This window comes from Bos mutus, chromosome 16 (genome assembly GCF_027580195.1).
Source record: "Bos mutus isolate GX-2022 chromosome 16, NWIPB_WYAK_1.1, whole genome shotgun sequence".
Lineage (NCBI taxonomy): Eukaryota > Metazoa > Chordata > Mammalia > Artiodactyla > Bovidae > Bos > Bos mutus.
Genome location: NC_091632.1, coordinates 9,737,672 through 9,754,626, shown reverse-complemented (window position 1 = coordinate 9,754,626; position 16,955 = coordinate 9,737,672). Strand labels below are relative to the sequence as shown.

Sequence of the window (16,955 nt, the reverse complement as noted above, 5' to 3'; positions counted from 1 at the left end):
TTTCTTGGCAAAACTCTATTAGTCTTTGCCCTGCTTCATTCTGTATTCCAAGGCCAAATTTGCCTGTTACTCCAGGTGTTTCTTGACTTCCTACTTTGGCATTCCAGTCCCCTATAATGAAAAGGACATCTTTTTTGGGTGTTAGTTCTAAAAGGTCTTGTAGGTCTTCATAGAACCGTTCAACTTCAGCTTCTTCAGCGTTACTGGTTGGGGCATAGACTTGGATTACTGTGATGTTGAATGGTTTGCCTTGGAAACGAACAGAGATCATTCTGTCATTTTTGAGATTGCATCCAAGTACTGCATTTCGGACTCTTTTGTTGACCATGATGGCCACTCCATTTCTTCTGAGGGATTCCTGCCCACAGTAGTAGATATAATGGTCATCTGAGTTAATTTCACCCATTCCAGTCCATTTCAGTTCGCTGATTCCTAGAATGTCGACATTCACTCTTGCCATCTCTTGTTTGACCGCTTCCAATTTGCCTTGATTCATGGACCTGACATTTCAGGTTCCTATGCAATATTGCTCTTTACAGCATCGGACCTTGCTTCTATCACCAGTCACATCCACAGCTGGGTATTGTTTTTGCTTTGGCTCCATCCCTTCATTCTTTCTGGAGTTATTTCTCCACTGATCTCCAGTAGCATATTGGGCACCTACTGACCTGGGGAGTTCCTCTTTCAGTATCCTATCATTTTGCCTTTTCGTACTGTTCATGAAATTTGTATGCAGGTTAGGAAGCAACAGTTAGAACTGGACATGGAACAACAGACTGGTTCCAAATAGGAAAAGGAGTACGTCAAGGCTGTATATTGTCACCCTGCTTATTTAACTTATATGTAGAGTACATCATGAGAAACACTGGACTGGAAGAAACACAAGCTGGAATCAAGATTGCCGGAAGAAATATCAATAACCTCAGATATGCAGATGACACCACCCTCATGGCAGAAAGTGAAGAGGAACTCAAAAGCCTCTTGATGAAAGTGAAAGTGGAGAGTGAAAAAGTTGGCTTAAAGCTCAACATTCAGAAAACGAAGATCATGGCATCTGGTTCCATCACTTCATGGCAAATAGATGGGGAAACAGTGGAACCAGTGTCAGACTTTATTTTGGGGGGGCTCCAAAATCACTGCAGATGGTGAATGCAGCCCTGAAGTTAAAAGACACTTACTCCTTGGAAGGAAAGTTATGACCAACCTAGATAGCATATTCAAAAGCAGAGACATTACTTTGCCAACAAAGGTCCTTCTAGTCAAGGCTATGGTTTTTCCAGGGGTCATGTATGGATGTGAGAGTTGGACTGTGAAGAAAGCTGAGTGCTGAAGAATTGATGCTTTTGAACTGTGGTGTTGGAGAAGACTCTTGAGAGTCCCTTGCCTGCAGGGAGATCCAACCAGTCTATTCTGAAGGAGATCAGCCCTGGGATTTCTTTGGAAGGAATGATGCTGAAGCTGAAACTCCAGTACTTTGGCCACCACATGCAGAAGAGTTGACTCATTGGCAAAGACTCTGATGCTGGGAGGGATTGGGGGCAGGAGGAGAAGGGGACGACAGAGGATGAGATGGCTGGATGGCATCACTGACTTGATGGATGTGAGTCTGAGTGAACTCCGGGTGTTGGTGATGGACAGGAGGCCTGGCGTGCTGCGATTCATGGGGTTGCAAAGAGTCGGACACGACTGAGCAACTGAACTGAACTGAACTATGCTGCAGGTACTATTATTAACCCTGTTTTGTAGGTCAGAAGACCTAGACACAAAAAGTAAATGTAACCTGCTCACTACCTCAGCTGGACCTTTCAGTAAGTACAGACGCACAATGTGGGTCACGGTGTTGGCAAAACTGTGTAAGTGCTACACACATGTCAGTTTCTGTTAGCAGCATTTGTGCATTGGAACTTCTGTAAAAAGCCGCAACCATCACTCTCACAAAGTGTTATGTTTCTTTTTGTTACTTGGATTAAATGAATTCTAATAGAATTCATTTAATGAGTTCTCTAATTAGGTATCAAAATTTTTTTTGACTTGAGAGTCAGGAAGAAGAGTAAAAGAAAGTGAAGAAGCTAGAAGCCAGGGCTTGTTGTTGGATAGTTTTCACAGTTTATGTTAGAATCCTGGTGAGCAGGAGAGGGGATCCTCTATTCTCCTCAGAAGCCTCTGCAGAGAGAGGCGTCTGCACTGTCTGTTGGTCTAGGGATTATGTTCTTGTTCTTTAGTTGCTGAGTCGTGTCCAGCTCTTTGCGAGCCTGTGGATTGTAGCTGGCTAGGCTCCTCTGTCCATGGGATTTCCCAGGCAACAATACTGGAGTGGGTTGCCATGCACTCCTCCAGGGCACCTTCCTGACCCAGGGATCAAACTCGCATCTCCTGCATTGGCAGGCAGATTCTTTACCATCTGAGCCACTGGGGAAGCTGCTAGGGATTATGGGGAGTTGCCAAAAATGGAGAAGGCAGATTGCTGTTCCCAAGTAGAACAGAGTGAAATTAGCAGCCCATGGCAGCATAAACCATATCTGGGAATTAAGTCCCCAAACAAATAGTTTGTGTCTAGATTTGATCCCAATAGCAGTCTCTCTCTTTAAAAAAAATTCAGTGTCACATATGTGTCTGTCGGTGATAATTTGAGTCAGCCACTCTACATGGCAAGGAGCCGATTTCTAGAGGAAGAATTCCAGGCTTGCTGTGACGGCACTTCCACGCAACTCACAGGCAGAATGATCATACCCTTGATCATGATTCACACTTCTCTCTGTTACAGCCCTAAAAGTGAGCCCGTCTGCCCCTCCGCAAGATTCCACATGAGGATGATGTGAGGTGTCTGTGTTCGATCTGACTGTATGTAACTCAGGTCTGTTCTCTGTCCTTGAACAGGAGTCCACTGTGAAGAGGACGTGGATGAGTGCTCGTCCAGCCCTTGCCGCAATGGGGGCACTTGTGAGAACTCGCCTGAGGGTTACACTTGCCATTGCCCATTTGATCCCCATTCTGGAGTCTTCTTTGGAGGCAGGGACTGCTCTGATATTCTCCTGGGCTGTGCTGATCATCCGTGTCTAAACAACGGGACGTGCGTCCCCCACGTCCACGACGGCCAGCATGGATTCGACTGCCTGTGCCCCCCTGGCTACACCGGGTCACGGTGTGGAACCGTCACCACGCTGTCCTTTTTGGGCAGTGGCTTCCTGTGGGTCTCAAGTGGCTCAGCTCTGGCCCAGGACTCAGGCTGTACCGTAGCCCTCAGGTTCCAGACCGTCCAGCCGGCGGCCCTGCTGCTCTTCCGGGGTGACTGGGACGCGTTTGTGATGCTGGAGGTGCTGGCTGGCTTTGTCCACTTGACCGTTCAAGTCAGCGATCAGCCGAAGGTGGTCCTGCTCATCCCCCACGACACCAGCGACGGAGGGTGGCATGCGGTGGAGGCGACGTTTGCAGAGGCTGTGACCCTGGCCCTGCGTGACGACTCTTGCATGGGGACATGCGTTGCTAGGGCTCCTTCTCCATTTGAAAGTGATGGGTCATCAGCGTGTGCTCTCCAGAACTCCTTTTTGGGGGGTTTGCCAGAAGGAAGAGCCCACAGTGGTGATGCTCTGCTTAACGTCTATAGGATACCATCCGCACCTTCGCTCGTAGGCTGCCTCCAAGACGTGCACCTGGACTTGAATGCCATCACCGCAGAGAATGTCTCATCTGACCAGTCTCTGAACGTCAAGGCAGGCTGCGCCCGAAAGGACTGGTGTGAGAGCCAGCCTTGTCGCAACAGAGGACGCTGCCTCAACCTGTGGCTCGGTCACCGGTGTGAGTGCTACAGGCCCTACCGCGGCCGCAGCTGTCATGGAGGTGAGGGGGCTGGGGGCTGGGTGGGCCGGGGGCTTAATGGCCAGGCTGCTGCTGGCGGTGATGACCCCAAAGGACGCTGTTGCTGGCTGCCCGCCGACGGGAAACAGAAGAGGCTGGGGTGTGCACTAGTTCCGTCTCAGTGAATGCGTCCCACGCCAGGGTTTCAGCCACGCAGAGAAGCGAAAACTAAGCCCACAGCTCCCATCCAAGCGGGTTTCCTTCTTGGTGTTTACAAAATGCTGCTACAATCTTATCATTTGTGGTATATCAGAAATTTATTGTATATTTTACTTGAAAGGGAAGCAGTCTTTTTGAAGAATAGGCCATGAAACTAGTCAATACCAAGTCCTAGCTCAATGGCTCGTGCGTATAGCTCAGTGGCTCGTGCGTAGTAGGAGTTTCTTTCCTAAGAAACAGTTACTTTCTTGCCCTCCTTTCTATGCAGTTCACACTTGCTCCAAAATCGTGCCTCAGTTTAGCACTTTTATAAACCACCAATTTTATTCAAAGGTGTATTTTTAAGAGTTGCATTGGAGAAAACAGGTATTCTACTTACGTGTCCAAGAAAGAAAATATTTTTAAAAAGTAACAACATGGAAACTGGGTAGATGCCATAAGCTAATTGATGTAATTTCTCCAGCAGATGAGTTTGAAATGCACTTCAAAGGCCTTACTTCCGACATCGTTCCAAAGATCGCTGTTGATAGTGATCAATATATACCTGTTTCTTTTTATTATGATTCTTTTGCACTGAAAATGTCGGAAAGGTAATTGCAACAGACTGCTTTGAAGTGAGCTGTAATTCACCCCAAGATTTGAGAGTTATTTGAAAAGGGACGACATCTGGTAAATAGTCTTCTGTGCTTTATATGAAGTGAAATTGAAACCAGCCTTGGTCTATACCCTACTCCATGTATGAAGGGCTGAGAATTATTAGACACTATTCATGGGTCTCCCCCTGACCACAATATTCATTACAAATCACGGACCTGCTTGACAATGAGGTCTGGCATCTACTAGCTCTAAGTAATATTTTAAATGGAATGGCAAGTTGTTTTGAGATTTTTTTTAAAGGAGAAAGGGAGAAATTATACTGCAGCAATGTTCAGTTTTTGAAGAAAAATCTAATTGACCCAAGGCAATATTTTTCCTACATATACAAAATAACAAACAGATGCTGAGTCATTTTGACCAGCTTCCAAGTGCAGTGACCCACGAGGTTACTACTGACTGCAGTGATGCTAACTGTCCTGGTAAATAGATTCAAGAGATGCCAGTCTCGTGGGTTCTGGTTTGCTTTATTTTTTTCCAACTTGGAAAACTCACAGTCTTGAAACCCAGTTCCTGAGTTGGGTACCTGTCCCCTGTCTTCCTCCAAGTTCCTTCTCCCCCACCCTGCTGCCCCCACCCCTCCACTATTTGAAACTGGTTAATCCTCATGAAAAAACTTCAGAAGATGTCTCCTTAGGGAGTAAATTCTGTAAAGTCTTCTCTTTCTGAAATTCTTGGTATAAGTTTAAGAAAAGTTATATTTCGGATATCACCTCTTAGTCATAAATCCAAAGCATCCTTGTGTGCATTCTGCCGCTCAGTCGTGTCTCACTCTTTGTGACCCCATGGACTGTAGCCCGCAAGGCTCTTCTGTCCATGGGATTCTCCAGGCAAGAACACCAGAGTGGGTTGCCATGCCCTCCTCTAGGGGACCTTCCCGACCCAGGGATCAAACCCGCATCTCTTAAGTCTCCTACATTGGAAAGCAGATTCTTCACTACTAGTGCAACCTGGGAAGCCCCAAAATGCCCTGTATTTGCTGTCATCTTTGAGGAATGTCTGCTGGGGAGTTTATCCCATCACAGAAGATGCTTGCAAGCTATATGGGGCAACCTGGAACCTTTCTGTCATTGTGCACAGACGTTCAGGAGTGGGGAGATGTGCTAAAAAGTACAAGGGGAACTTCACCCAGGTCTTGATCCCAGCTCAGTGTTTCCCAAACATGGTACCCATTGCAAGGAACAGACAGACTGGAGGGAGAATTTAGCTGGCTGAATACACAGGGAAGACAGAGGGGCTTCCTGTATTGTAAAGCTGATCATTTAAAAATAATCAAATGTCTCACAATAAGAGTTCAGAGAAAATTTTCTCAAAACTTGTCTGCAAGTGTCTACGCTTAGACACTTAGAAGCATAGACATGATTCCTTTGGCATCATTTTTTAATGCTCCTTATCAGTGTTATCTTGTCATCCTGGCTGTGTCCAGGAACGGGGAGCTTCCAAGATACTGTTCAGTATAACGTGTCACTGATCTCATTCCTTCTAGAGGATGTTTCATTAACAGAGGCAATTGACATATGTTTTATCTTCAGTTATACACCTAAACTTTGAGACTCTTACCCTCTTGGAATTAGAGCTTCTTAGGCATAGGATGTCCTTCACTCCATGACTGAGTTTCTTACAGCTGTGCGTGCCAAGTGTAGTGGCCCAGAACTCTGCTTATGCACCACCAGGCGTGAGAACCCTTTCATCCTCCATCTTCCCAGAAATCCCCTAAAAGTTGTTTCTTGGTCCTGAAATAATGTAGGATGACCTCCCCTTCCATTCATTGGCTGCATTGTAACTCTTGAAGCCAATGCCAATCTTGCTTACATGTGTTCTCCATGAGAACTCAAATATTTGGAGACAAGTCTTGTACTGTCGAGGCCATCATGCCTATCATGCTGAACACACCCAGGTTCTTCCAATGCTTTCCTCAGGGGCTCGTTTTCAGCCCCTCCGTCGGCTGCTTGCTTGCTTGGGAATAAATGTGCTTATCTGGCTCCTAGATGAGTCGGAGAATGCAGAGTGCCATGGGACTGTGACCTTCTCATTCTGGAGAACGTTCTTCTATTCTGCAGCCTAAGACCACATTGACCTTTGGGCAGCCGCATTCTGTGATTGGCTCACTTTGAGCTGTTCTCACCGATGGTGTTGCAGAGTTCTGCTTCTTCCACCCTAAACCAGTGAAGGGCGTTTAGACCCAAGTGGCTTTTATTTATTCTCAATACATTTCTCCTTGTTGCAGTCCATCAATCATTAAGACTTGAAGTTACTTTTCAGCCGTATTTGTCACCCCTCTCCGGGACACGTCAACAACACATACGAGAATCATTCTTCCCGTGTCCCCAGACGAGTCACGTGTGGCGTCAGGTGCTTCTAAAATCATGTACTGAATCACGTGCTCTGACTATGTGCTTGTGACTTCTGAAGAGAACAGGACTGCTGAAGAGTCAAGCTTCTGAGAGAAAGCAACCGCTCTGTGTTCTGTGCTTTTAATCTGGATCCACAAAGTGATGCCGTAGGCGTCCCAGGATGACCAGCGGGGACCACCCCTGAGCTGAGCGATTCTGTGCATTTTCCCAAACCTCGGGAACTTCAAGAGCCAGCTTTCCTTATTAAACATTTTATCTCACATGAAAGCGCTGCTGTGTGTTCAGAGATGTTAGCCTCTTCAAACGGACTGTTACATCTAACGGCGCGCTTTGAAAGCCACCTGTAGCTCGCTGGAGCGGGTGGTCTCCAAATGCAGATTCCAGCTGTAATGATCCTGTAAGAAATCGAGATGAAATTTTGAAAATGAAGCCTTTTATGCAGGAGGTCTTCAAACACAGTGGTTGCCGGAGCAAGTTTCACTGTAGTTCAGCTAAACTAAAATATGTCTCACCTTTGTTCAAGCTTTAATGGAACCATATGACATCATTTAAATGTGGTAGAATATGCCATTTTTCTGGTAGGATGGGGATGTGAAGACTTGAAGATGGCAATATCTTTAAGGTGATGCCCTTGTCTAGTGCATCAGTGATTTCCAGGTTGCCAAATTCAGCAGTCAATTTTCAGTCCTCACCTGCCTTGACTGCTCAGCAACCATTACCACAGTTGAATACCCCCTCTTCCTGAAAGGCTTCCCTGGTGGCTCAGCTAGTAAAGAATCCACCTGCAATGCAGGAGACCCCCAGTTCAACTCCTGTTATAGGGAGATTGGCTGGAGAAGGGATAGGCTACCCACTCCAGTATTCTTGGGCTTCCCTGGTGGCTCAGCTGAGAAAGAATCCACCTGCAATGTGGGAGACCTGGGTTCAATCCCTGGGTTAGAAAGATCCCCTGGAGATTGGAAAGGCTACCCACTCTAGTATTCTGGCCTGGAGAATTCCTGGACTGTATAGTCCATGGGGTCGCAAAGAGTCAGACATGACTGAGTGGCTTTCACTTTCGCTTTACTTTTCTTTTACTTTCCTCCTGAAAACCCTTCCTTCCCTAGGCTTGGGGGTATCACTCTCTGGGTTTTCTTTCTATCTTATTAATTTATCCAGAGAAGGCAATGGCACCCCACTCCAGTACTCTTGCCTGGAAAATCCCATGGATGGAGGACCCTGGGAGGCTGCAGTCCATGGGGTCACTAAGAGTCGGACATGACTGAGCGATTTCACTTTAACTTTTCACTTTCATGCATTGGAGAAGGAAATGGCAACCCACTCCAGTGTTCTTGCCTGGAGAATCCCAGGGACGGGGGAGCCTGGTGGGCTGCCATCTATGGGGTCGCACGGAGTTGGACACGACTGAAGTGAATTAGCAGCAGTAGCAGCAGTATTCATTTATCGGCTCCTTTACGTCCACATGTCTGATGCTTGAGGGCTCAGTTCTTGGACCTCTTCTCTCTCTAGATTCATGTTCTTGGTGATCACATCTAGTCTCATGGCTTTAAAAGCCATGTGTACACTGGAAAATCCAAAATTACTATGGCTCACGCCAAATGTCTTCCCTGAACCTCTGTATCTAACTGCTGACTAGACACTTCCACCTGGATATCTAATAGGACATCTTAAATTTAATATGGAATCCCATTCCCTCCAACCCAAACCCATTCCTCCTGTTTTCTCCTCCATCTCTGCAAATGGAGATTCAATGCTTCTAGTTACTTAGACCAAACACCTTGGAGATGAACTTGCCCCAGAAGATCCTGTTGGTCCTACCAAAACATTTCCAGAATCTGATCACTTCTCCCCATCTCCACCATGACCACTGATCTAAGCCAGTGTCATTTCTTTCCTGTATTTCTGCAATAATATCTCTCCTTTCTTTGGGGTTTTGCTCAAATAGTACCTTCTCAGAGCTCTTCCCTGACGATTCCATTTAAAATGCTGGCTCCACTCCCACCCCCAGCTCTCTCTAATCCCGTTGTCTGCTTGACTTATTTTATACCGAAGAACCTGTCACCACCTGACATACCGCATCACCTCTACCCAGCTGGAACATAAGCTTTAGGAGTACGAAAACTTTTGTTTCTACTGTATCATCGATGCTTCTGAAGGTCCGCGTCCATTCATTTTCATGCTCCTCAAGGGTTTTCTTGTGGTGAGGCACATCCATAGTGTCGCCACGTCCGTGCATTAGAGACCTCTCTGTCCACAGGAAATGTTGGGTGAGTTCAAAACTCAGCTTTCGGATTGAGTCCAACTTCTGTGAGCTCCACACCTTTCTTTACCCACCAAGGACGACAGGAGGAAGAGTCCTCCTCTTTGTTCAACTGCCTCATCTCCTATTATTGTCAGGGCTATCTTCCCAAGCGAGGATTTGCCAGTCTAATTCTTGATTTCCGTCCTTTGCAAGGAATAATTAGGTTTAATGCCACTTGCTTGAGGATGCTCCCCATATAGCAAAGACAATGATTGCTCAAATAGCCTGCTTACATGTCCTGGAGGAAGAGCTCTTTCCCCCCAGACTTCTCAGAGCCAAGCTGGAGCAGGGTACTGTCTGGTCTCCCTTCTTTTAGTCCCACCTCTTCAGGGCAGTGAGGAGGAGGCGTGGAGATTCATCAGTGCAGAAATCTTCTCTTCCTCCTTGTGATCAGTGGACCTCAACTATAAACTATACACTGAAATCTAATTTTCAGAATAAAGTAAACCCACAAGTTCAGAAAGTCAGGTTAAATTGTCATTCTATTGAATAAATCTGTCATGAACTTTAAAAAATATGGCTGTATTTGTGTGTGTGTGTGTGTGTGTGTGTGTGTGTTTCATTATGGGTGTCCCTGGTGGCTCAGTGGCAAAGAATCCACCAGACAATGCAGGAAATATGGGTTCGATCCCTGTGTCATGAAGATCCCCTGGAGAAAGAAAAGATAACCCACTCCAGTATTCTTGCCTGCCTGAGAAATCCCATGGACAGAGGAACCTGGCGGGCTACAGTCCATGGTGTTGCAAAGGAGTTGAACACGACTGAGTGAAGAAACAACAACATATATGCATTGCAATATATATGTGTGTGTGTGTGTGTGTGTGTGTGTGTGTGTGTGTGTGTATAATCTTTTGCTGCTTTTTTACTTGTGAATCTTAAGATGTTTCTTCTTGGTTTTTCCTCCTCTGTCTTGATATTAAAGAGTATGTGGCAGGCAGATTTGGCCAAGATGACTCTCCTGGATATGCTGTTTTTCATCTCAACAAGGATTACGAAGAGGACCTCACACTCTCCATGTTTGTTCGAACACGCCGTCCGACCGGCTTGCTCCTAGCTCTAGGAAACGGCACTTACCAGTACCTCCGTGTCTGGCTAGAGCATGGCAGGCTAGCGATGCTGACTCCAGGTTCCCCCAAATTACTAGTAACATTTGTTCTCAGCGACGGAAATGTCCGCTTGGTATCTTTGAAAATCAAGCCAAATAAAATTGAACTGTATGAGTCGTCACAAAATCTAGGATTTCTTTCTGCTCCTACGTGGAAACTCCAAAGAGGAGATGTCCTCTACGTTGGTGGACTGCCTGACAGGCGAGAGACTGAGGTTAGTGGTGGATTCTTCAAAGGCTGTATCCAAGATATGAGGCTAAACAACGAGAACCTGGAATTCTTCCCAAATCCAACGAGCAGCGCAGCCCACAGTGCCGTTCTTGTCAATGTGACCGAAGGCTGCCCCGGAGACAACCTGTGTGAGGTAGGATTACTCACACGGACCCTGTCCTCGCTGTGTCCCCTCCCTCCTGAACCCCTTCCCACCCCACCCCTCCCGCCCCTCCAGGCTGTCCCAGAGCACCAGCTTTGGGTTCCCTGCGTCATGCATCCAGCTGTCACTGTTTTACATATGGTGATATGTATGCTTCAGTGCTATTCTCTCAAATCATCCCACCCTCTCCTTAATGTCTCTTAAGATTGTTTTTGACGTGGGCCATTTTTAAAGTCTTTATTGAATTTGTTACAATATTGCTTCTGTTTTATACTCTGGTTTCTTGGCCTCAAGGCATGTGGAATCTTGATCCCCTGACCAGGGATTGAACCCACACCACATGTTTTAGAAGGTGAAGTCTTGACCACTGGACCACCACGGACCAGGGAAGTCCCCAGATGACATGTTAATAGAGTGATGGACATAAGTGCAGATGGAGCTCTCAGAGATTCCTTTGTCAGTGCTTCTGTTTTGATTACTTTGTGAGCAACCTTGTGAGGACTCAGATGATAACAGTATGTTTCTGATTCAGAGGTGGGGCTCCTGGAGGGCAGAGGTGTCGCTCTATGGGGACCCAGAGGATCTAAGTACCAGCTTCACCGTTTGGCTTTTGATAGGATCTTGGAAGGGCTTCCCAGGTGGCTCCCTGGTAAAGAACCCACCTGCCAATGCAGGAGACATAAGAGACCCAGGTTCAATCCCTGGGATGGGAAGATACCCTGGAGGAGGGCATGGCAACCCACTCCAGCATTCTTGCCTGGAGAACCCCATAGACAGAGGAGCATGGTGGGCTCCAGTTCATGGGGTGGCAAAGCGTCAGACACAACTGAAGCAGGCACAAAAGCACACACAGGATCTTGGACAATGAAAGGGACCTCAGTTTCCTCACCAGGAGAAACGAGAGGTAAAGTCTCTAACTCAAAAGATCATTAGTGTCATTGAAAGTGTTTGGTAATTTGTAAATTATAGAGACTATTATTACACCTTTGAAAATCTCCCTTGTGCTACAGGAGATCAACATTATATATTTTTATTTATTTCCCTTTTCCTTTTGATGGTAGCAGTAAGTTTTATTCTACTTACCAGCCAACAGATATAAAAATGTTCGATACGTAAATAAGTAGGAAGTTAACATGAACAGATTCGGGGTCTCGCTTGGCTCCTTTCCGCATTTAGCTGCCAGAGCTCCTTACGCCTGTGATTTACTGTCTACTCAGCCCAACCCCTGTCACCACGGAGGCATCTGCTACCCGCTGTGGGACGACTTCTCCTGCTCCTGCCCTGTGAACACAGCCGGGAAGGCCTGCCAGGAGCTGCGCTGGTGTGAACTCGGCCCGTGTCCTCCCGGCGCCCAGTGCCTGCGGCTGCCTCGAGGCTTCGAATGTAGGTGCAGTTTAACTTCTCACCATCCAGTCCAGTTGGGCGTTTCAGTTGGTCGATGAGTCAGCCCAGAAGAAGAGCATAGATACACCCAGCTCAGCAGAGAAGCTTGTGGTTGCTTCCCCCAGCATGAGGGGTGGTGTAACCAGCCTAACACGAGTGTAGTCAACCAGGGTAACCTCATGACATATCCCGCCCCTGGGTTTCGGGGGGGTGGGGAGATGGTGGCCATAGCAACTCCAGACCTACATCCTGGATCGTGTAAGGCTGATTTCTAGAGAAAGATAAGGCTGATATTTGGCTTTTCTTTCCTCCTTGCTGATTATGCAGAGCAAAAGCACCAGAGTGAGCCTGTTGCCATCGGTTAGCTATGAGGCCTCCAGTGGCTCTCCTGCCTCCATAATCCAAGGCTTCCTCTGTAAAACAAGGATAAAGCGTCTGCTGGAAGAGCAGATAAATCTGTGTGTGTGTGTGTGATCGTTGTACGACCTTGTGTGTAGACAGCCGAACACGTTAAGCACTCAGTTCCTGTGTGCAGTGAGTATTTCCCTCAGTCGGAGCAGTTCTCCTGCCCAAATGCAGCACCACTCAGCAGTTTCCCAAGTGTCAGCAAGCTGAATGCTCTCCTCACAATTCTGACATGTCTACGTGCTGGCGACACAGTGATCATGGTCTGCCTTTTCTTTTACTTGAGACAATGTGCAGTTCAGTCTGTAGCCACCCTTCACGTTTGGACTCAACTCTCGTCTCTTTGCCTCGTTCAGTGATTTTGCTTCTGAAATTTTTCTCTCGCCCGCCAGCAGCATCATCAGTTCTCCCACCAGCATATAAACATACTGTCAAATCCTCGTCACAAACTATTTCCCCTGATTCCCTTGGGGGATGATCCCTGCCCCCCGCCATCCCCACCAGCTGCCTCCCATGTTCCCCCCTTTCCTGGTGGGAGAACCCCTCTGGGAGCTGGCCTCCACGTGCTCCTCACGTCTTACTGTCCAGTGTTCTTGCCTTCACCCCATCAGTCAGGCTCCCCCCACCACCACCTCTACCCTGAACCCTCCCAGCCCACAGCTCCACAGGCTGCCTCTTCTCTTCATCCCCTTTCCTACCCAAACGCCCCCTTCTGCGGCTTCATTTTTCTTCGTGGCTCTTATCATCCTTGGGTGTTTCGTTTTATAGGTATTTGTTCACTTGCTCGTCATCTTTTCCTCAGTGGAATATATGCTTCGAAAGAGAAGGAGGCATTCTCTCTGGTTTCTACTTTACTCCTAGCGTTTAGAATACTGCCAAACACATGGGAGGCTGTCAGCAAATACTTGTTTAATGAATATCTGTTTTCTTCAATTTAAGTCAATAGTTTCACTTAACTGCTCTAGACTTAAAGCACATTGCCTGCATACAAGTTTAAAAATATATAAAATACCTTGTAAAACAATGAACTAAAATAGTAGTCTGGAGCTAGAGGGTAGATGGCCCTCAGGCCTGTTAACAACAACTGAGCCTCAAAGTGACTGAGGACAAGTTTATATTTACTTTTGATGTTTATGTATTTTAAGATGATATATCAACTTATCAGGTGATGTGTGAAATGTATTGCATTGTGTATATAATTGGGGAGCTTTTCTTGAAGAATACACATACCCTCATGTTTCAGATTTAAGAAATAATGTGCTACACGTGGGGCTTTCCAGGGGGCGCTAGTGGGAAAGAACCCATGTGCCAATGAGACATAAGAGGCCCAGGTTCAGTCCCTGGGGTGGAAAGATCCCCGGAGGAGGGCATGGCAACCCACGCCAGTATTCTTGCCTCAAGAACCCCATAGACAGAGGAGCCTGGTGGGCTACAGTCCATGGGGTTGCACAGAGTGGGACACGACTGAAGCGACTTAGCACACACGTACATGAACGCATGCTACACACATGAATAAAGCATGATGAATTTGCATAAAGAATGAGGTCAGGCCTCAGATATGACGCAGAATTTTAATGCCACCTTTTGCCTTGCTCGACACTCTGAATTGCTTGCTTAAAATAGTTTACTACTTATTCATTTCATTATTACTCTTTTGATGGAAGTACTAAAGTTGTTTGTCCCAGTTATGTTCTACAAAAGGGTTTAAATCATTCTGAATGCCTTCATAGGGAAACAAGAAAAGGGTTTCTAAAAACAGTGGCGGTGTGAGAACCACACCCCGGGTGAGTGTTGTTGCCTCTGTCTTCACGTGAAGGACTTGGACGCCTCGGAAAGGCATGGAGGGCTCTTCATTGCTAGGTGTTGCCTCTGCGGAGAGAGGAGAAAGTTTGCCTCTGATCTTTCACAGAGTCTCATAAACATTTTTGACATATGATCTATCTTAATAGAGGAGGGGGGGAGGGAAATCAGTAGGAGGGGGAACTTTTCCTATCCAACAGATATCACCCCTAGATCACTTTCTCTCTGTTGTATGTGATCTCGTGACCATATGGTATGTTTTTTTGAGTGAGATGTGCTGAGAAGATAATTCTGCTAGAGTAACTACCCAAATTTGCCTTTAGTACCTAATTGTTTCTATCTGTGTGTCCTATCAAAAAAGAGAGACTTAAAAATTACAACCCACCTTAGATAGAGACGTGTTTATTATGATAAAGTTCCCTGAAGGAAGGGCAGAGTATAAATAGTACCTGCACGGCGGTTCTAACTCAGACAACAAGGACTGACTTCTGCACGGTCAGCATGTCCGTGAGACAAGTTACGCAGCATGACACGCCACCCTTCCTTCAGGAGCTGGAGGAATAATGAGGTTTGTCATGTTAACCTGTATGTTAACATGTTACATGTTAAAGCATGTAATGAGACACTTCTTGCTCTTTTCCTCCCTAATCGCAACCTGGCTGGGAAAAAAAAAAAAAAAAATCCACCACAGTCAAAAGCAATAAAATCAAGAGCAATGTTAATCCCGTCAAATAATCCACTTGAATTTACTCATGCTGAGGTTTCTAATCATTATCTCACTTTTCGGAATTAAGGACTGAGTTACTTTCATATATTATTCATTTAATAATATTTACTGAGCACCTACTGTATGCCAGGCAGTGTTCCAGGCACAAGGCTTAGTGAGAACCTAGACAGAGAATGTCCAAGATCTCGTAAAAGTTCACGTTCTAGTGAGGAAAGACCAGGAACAAGTAGGAAACTTTTTACTTATTTTATTATTATTATGTATTATATATAAAATATGAGCATTTTATATATTATTATATAAAATGTATATTTTATATATTATATAAAAAGTCTGCCCATAACGCGGAGACCCAGGTTTGATCCCTGGGTTGGGAAGACTCCCTGGAGTAGGGCATGGCAACCCACTCCAGTATTCTGGCCTGGAGAATCCCATGGACAAAGGAGCCTGGTGGGCTACAGTCCAGAGGGTCGCACAGAGTCAGACATGACTGAGCAACTAACACTTTCACTACTATTACATTATTATATTTTTTATTTTGTTTATTTTTAATTGGATTGTTAAAGAAAATTTAACAATTTCAAATAGTTAGAAGATGCTATGGAGAAAATCAAGCAGAATAATTGAAAGGAGAGTGGATTTGGGACGGAAACACTTGGATAGGCTGGGAAACCCTCTCAGAGGAGGTGACATTTGAGCACACATTATGTTGAGAAAGAGGTGGGTGTGGGACCAGCAGGGGCCAATATCCTGTCTAAGTAACAGCAAGGGTAAAAGACACGCTTTGTGAACAAGCGCGTTGTCTTCAAGAAACAGCAGGAAGCTTTTGTGGCTGTAGCACGTGAACGAGGAAGAATGGCCGGAAATGGCACTGGAGAGTCGGTCAGGGGCTGGGCCACAGAAAATTCTGTCCGCCGTGTGTGGGACTTGGGGCATCTTTCTAGACGTGATGGTAAGCAGTGGGGTCTCAGGCTCAGGAATGGTTGGTACGTTGCTCTGCAGAGCAGTAGAAACCAGAACACTGAGGAATAGCTGGAAGAGTCTGTATATGAAGTGTTCGAGGTTGGGTGTGGTGCTGCACGTGTGAGCAAAAGACAGTGCTGTGAGGTTCATTTCTACTGAAAGCTGGAAGACAATGAGCATAGAGAGTTGCCTGTTGGATCGGGTCATGCTGATGCCTCCATGACCTTGACAAGAGTGCTTTCAGTGACAAGACAGGAACCAAAGGCTCAGTGGAAGATGTTAAAAAACAAAATGGGAGATGAGAAAGTGGAGACAAGGTGAATATAAAACTATTCAGAAAAAGCTTTGCCAGAGAAGGAACTAGAGAAATAAAAATGCAAGAGGGTAGGGGGACGTCAGGGTAGGACTCAGGTTTTCGTGTGCAATTGCAGCCTATTTGTGCACTGCTGGGAAATGAAGGAAGGGGAGGGAAAATGATGATGCAGTGCAGGGGGAGGTTCCATGAAGAAGATGGAGATGAAGGGGACCCGAGGCATGGCCGTGAGAGCTGAGCTTGGGTGTGTGCGGGAAAACCTACAGTTTCCCACCCGATTAGGGAAAGCCCAGCAGTCCCCCTCCTGTGTGATTCCCCTTGACTTTGACATTAGGACCCCACTGACAACATTTCTGAAGCCTGATGTGTGCAGGTTCCCCCTGACCAGGCAATTCTGCAGCACCAGCTGGGTGTCCTCAAGTTATCACAGTTCAGTGCAACTCTGACTCTGTCTATCCGGACATAGTGTGAGGTCTCACGGGCCGAGGGCTTGGTCCTGCTAGAAGACCCCCACCCCGTTTCCGATGCCATCCGGACATAATGTGAGGACCCCCATCCCGC

General features: G+C 46.4%; 1 protein-coding gene across 1 annotated transcript in view; it reads left to right on the top strand.

The window, feature by feature from the left end:
* The window catches only part of CRB1 (crumbs cell polarity complex component 1), a 161,183-nt gene that overhangs the window by 95,047 nt on the left and 49,181 nt on the right, over positions 1–16,955 (top strand). The window contains exons 6-8 of the mRNA XM_070384375.1: positions 2,878–3,837; positions 10,247–10,794; positions 12,021–12,186. Of these exons, the coding sequence (XP_070240476.1) occupies positions 2,878–3,837; positions 10,247–10,794; positions 12,021–12,186 (1,674 nt within the window). The remainder of the gene's footprint in view (positions 1–2,877; positions 3,838–10,246; positions 10,795–12,020; positions 12,187–16,955) is intronic.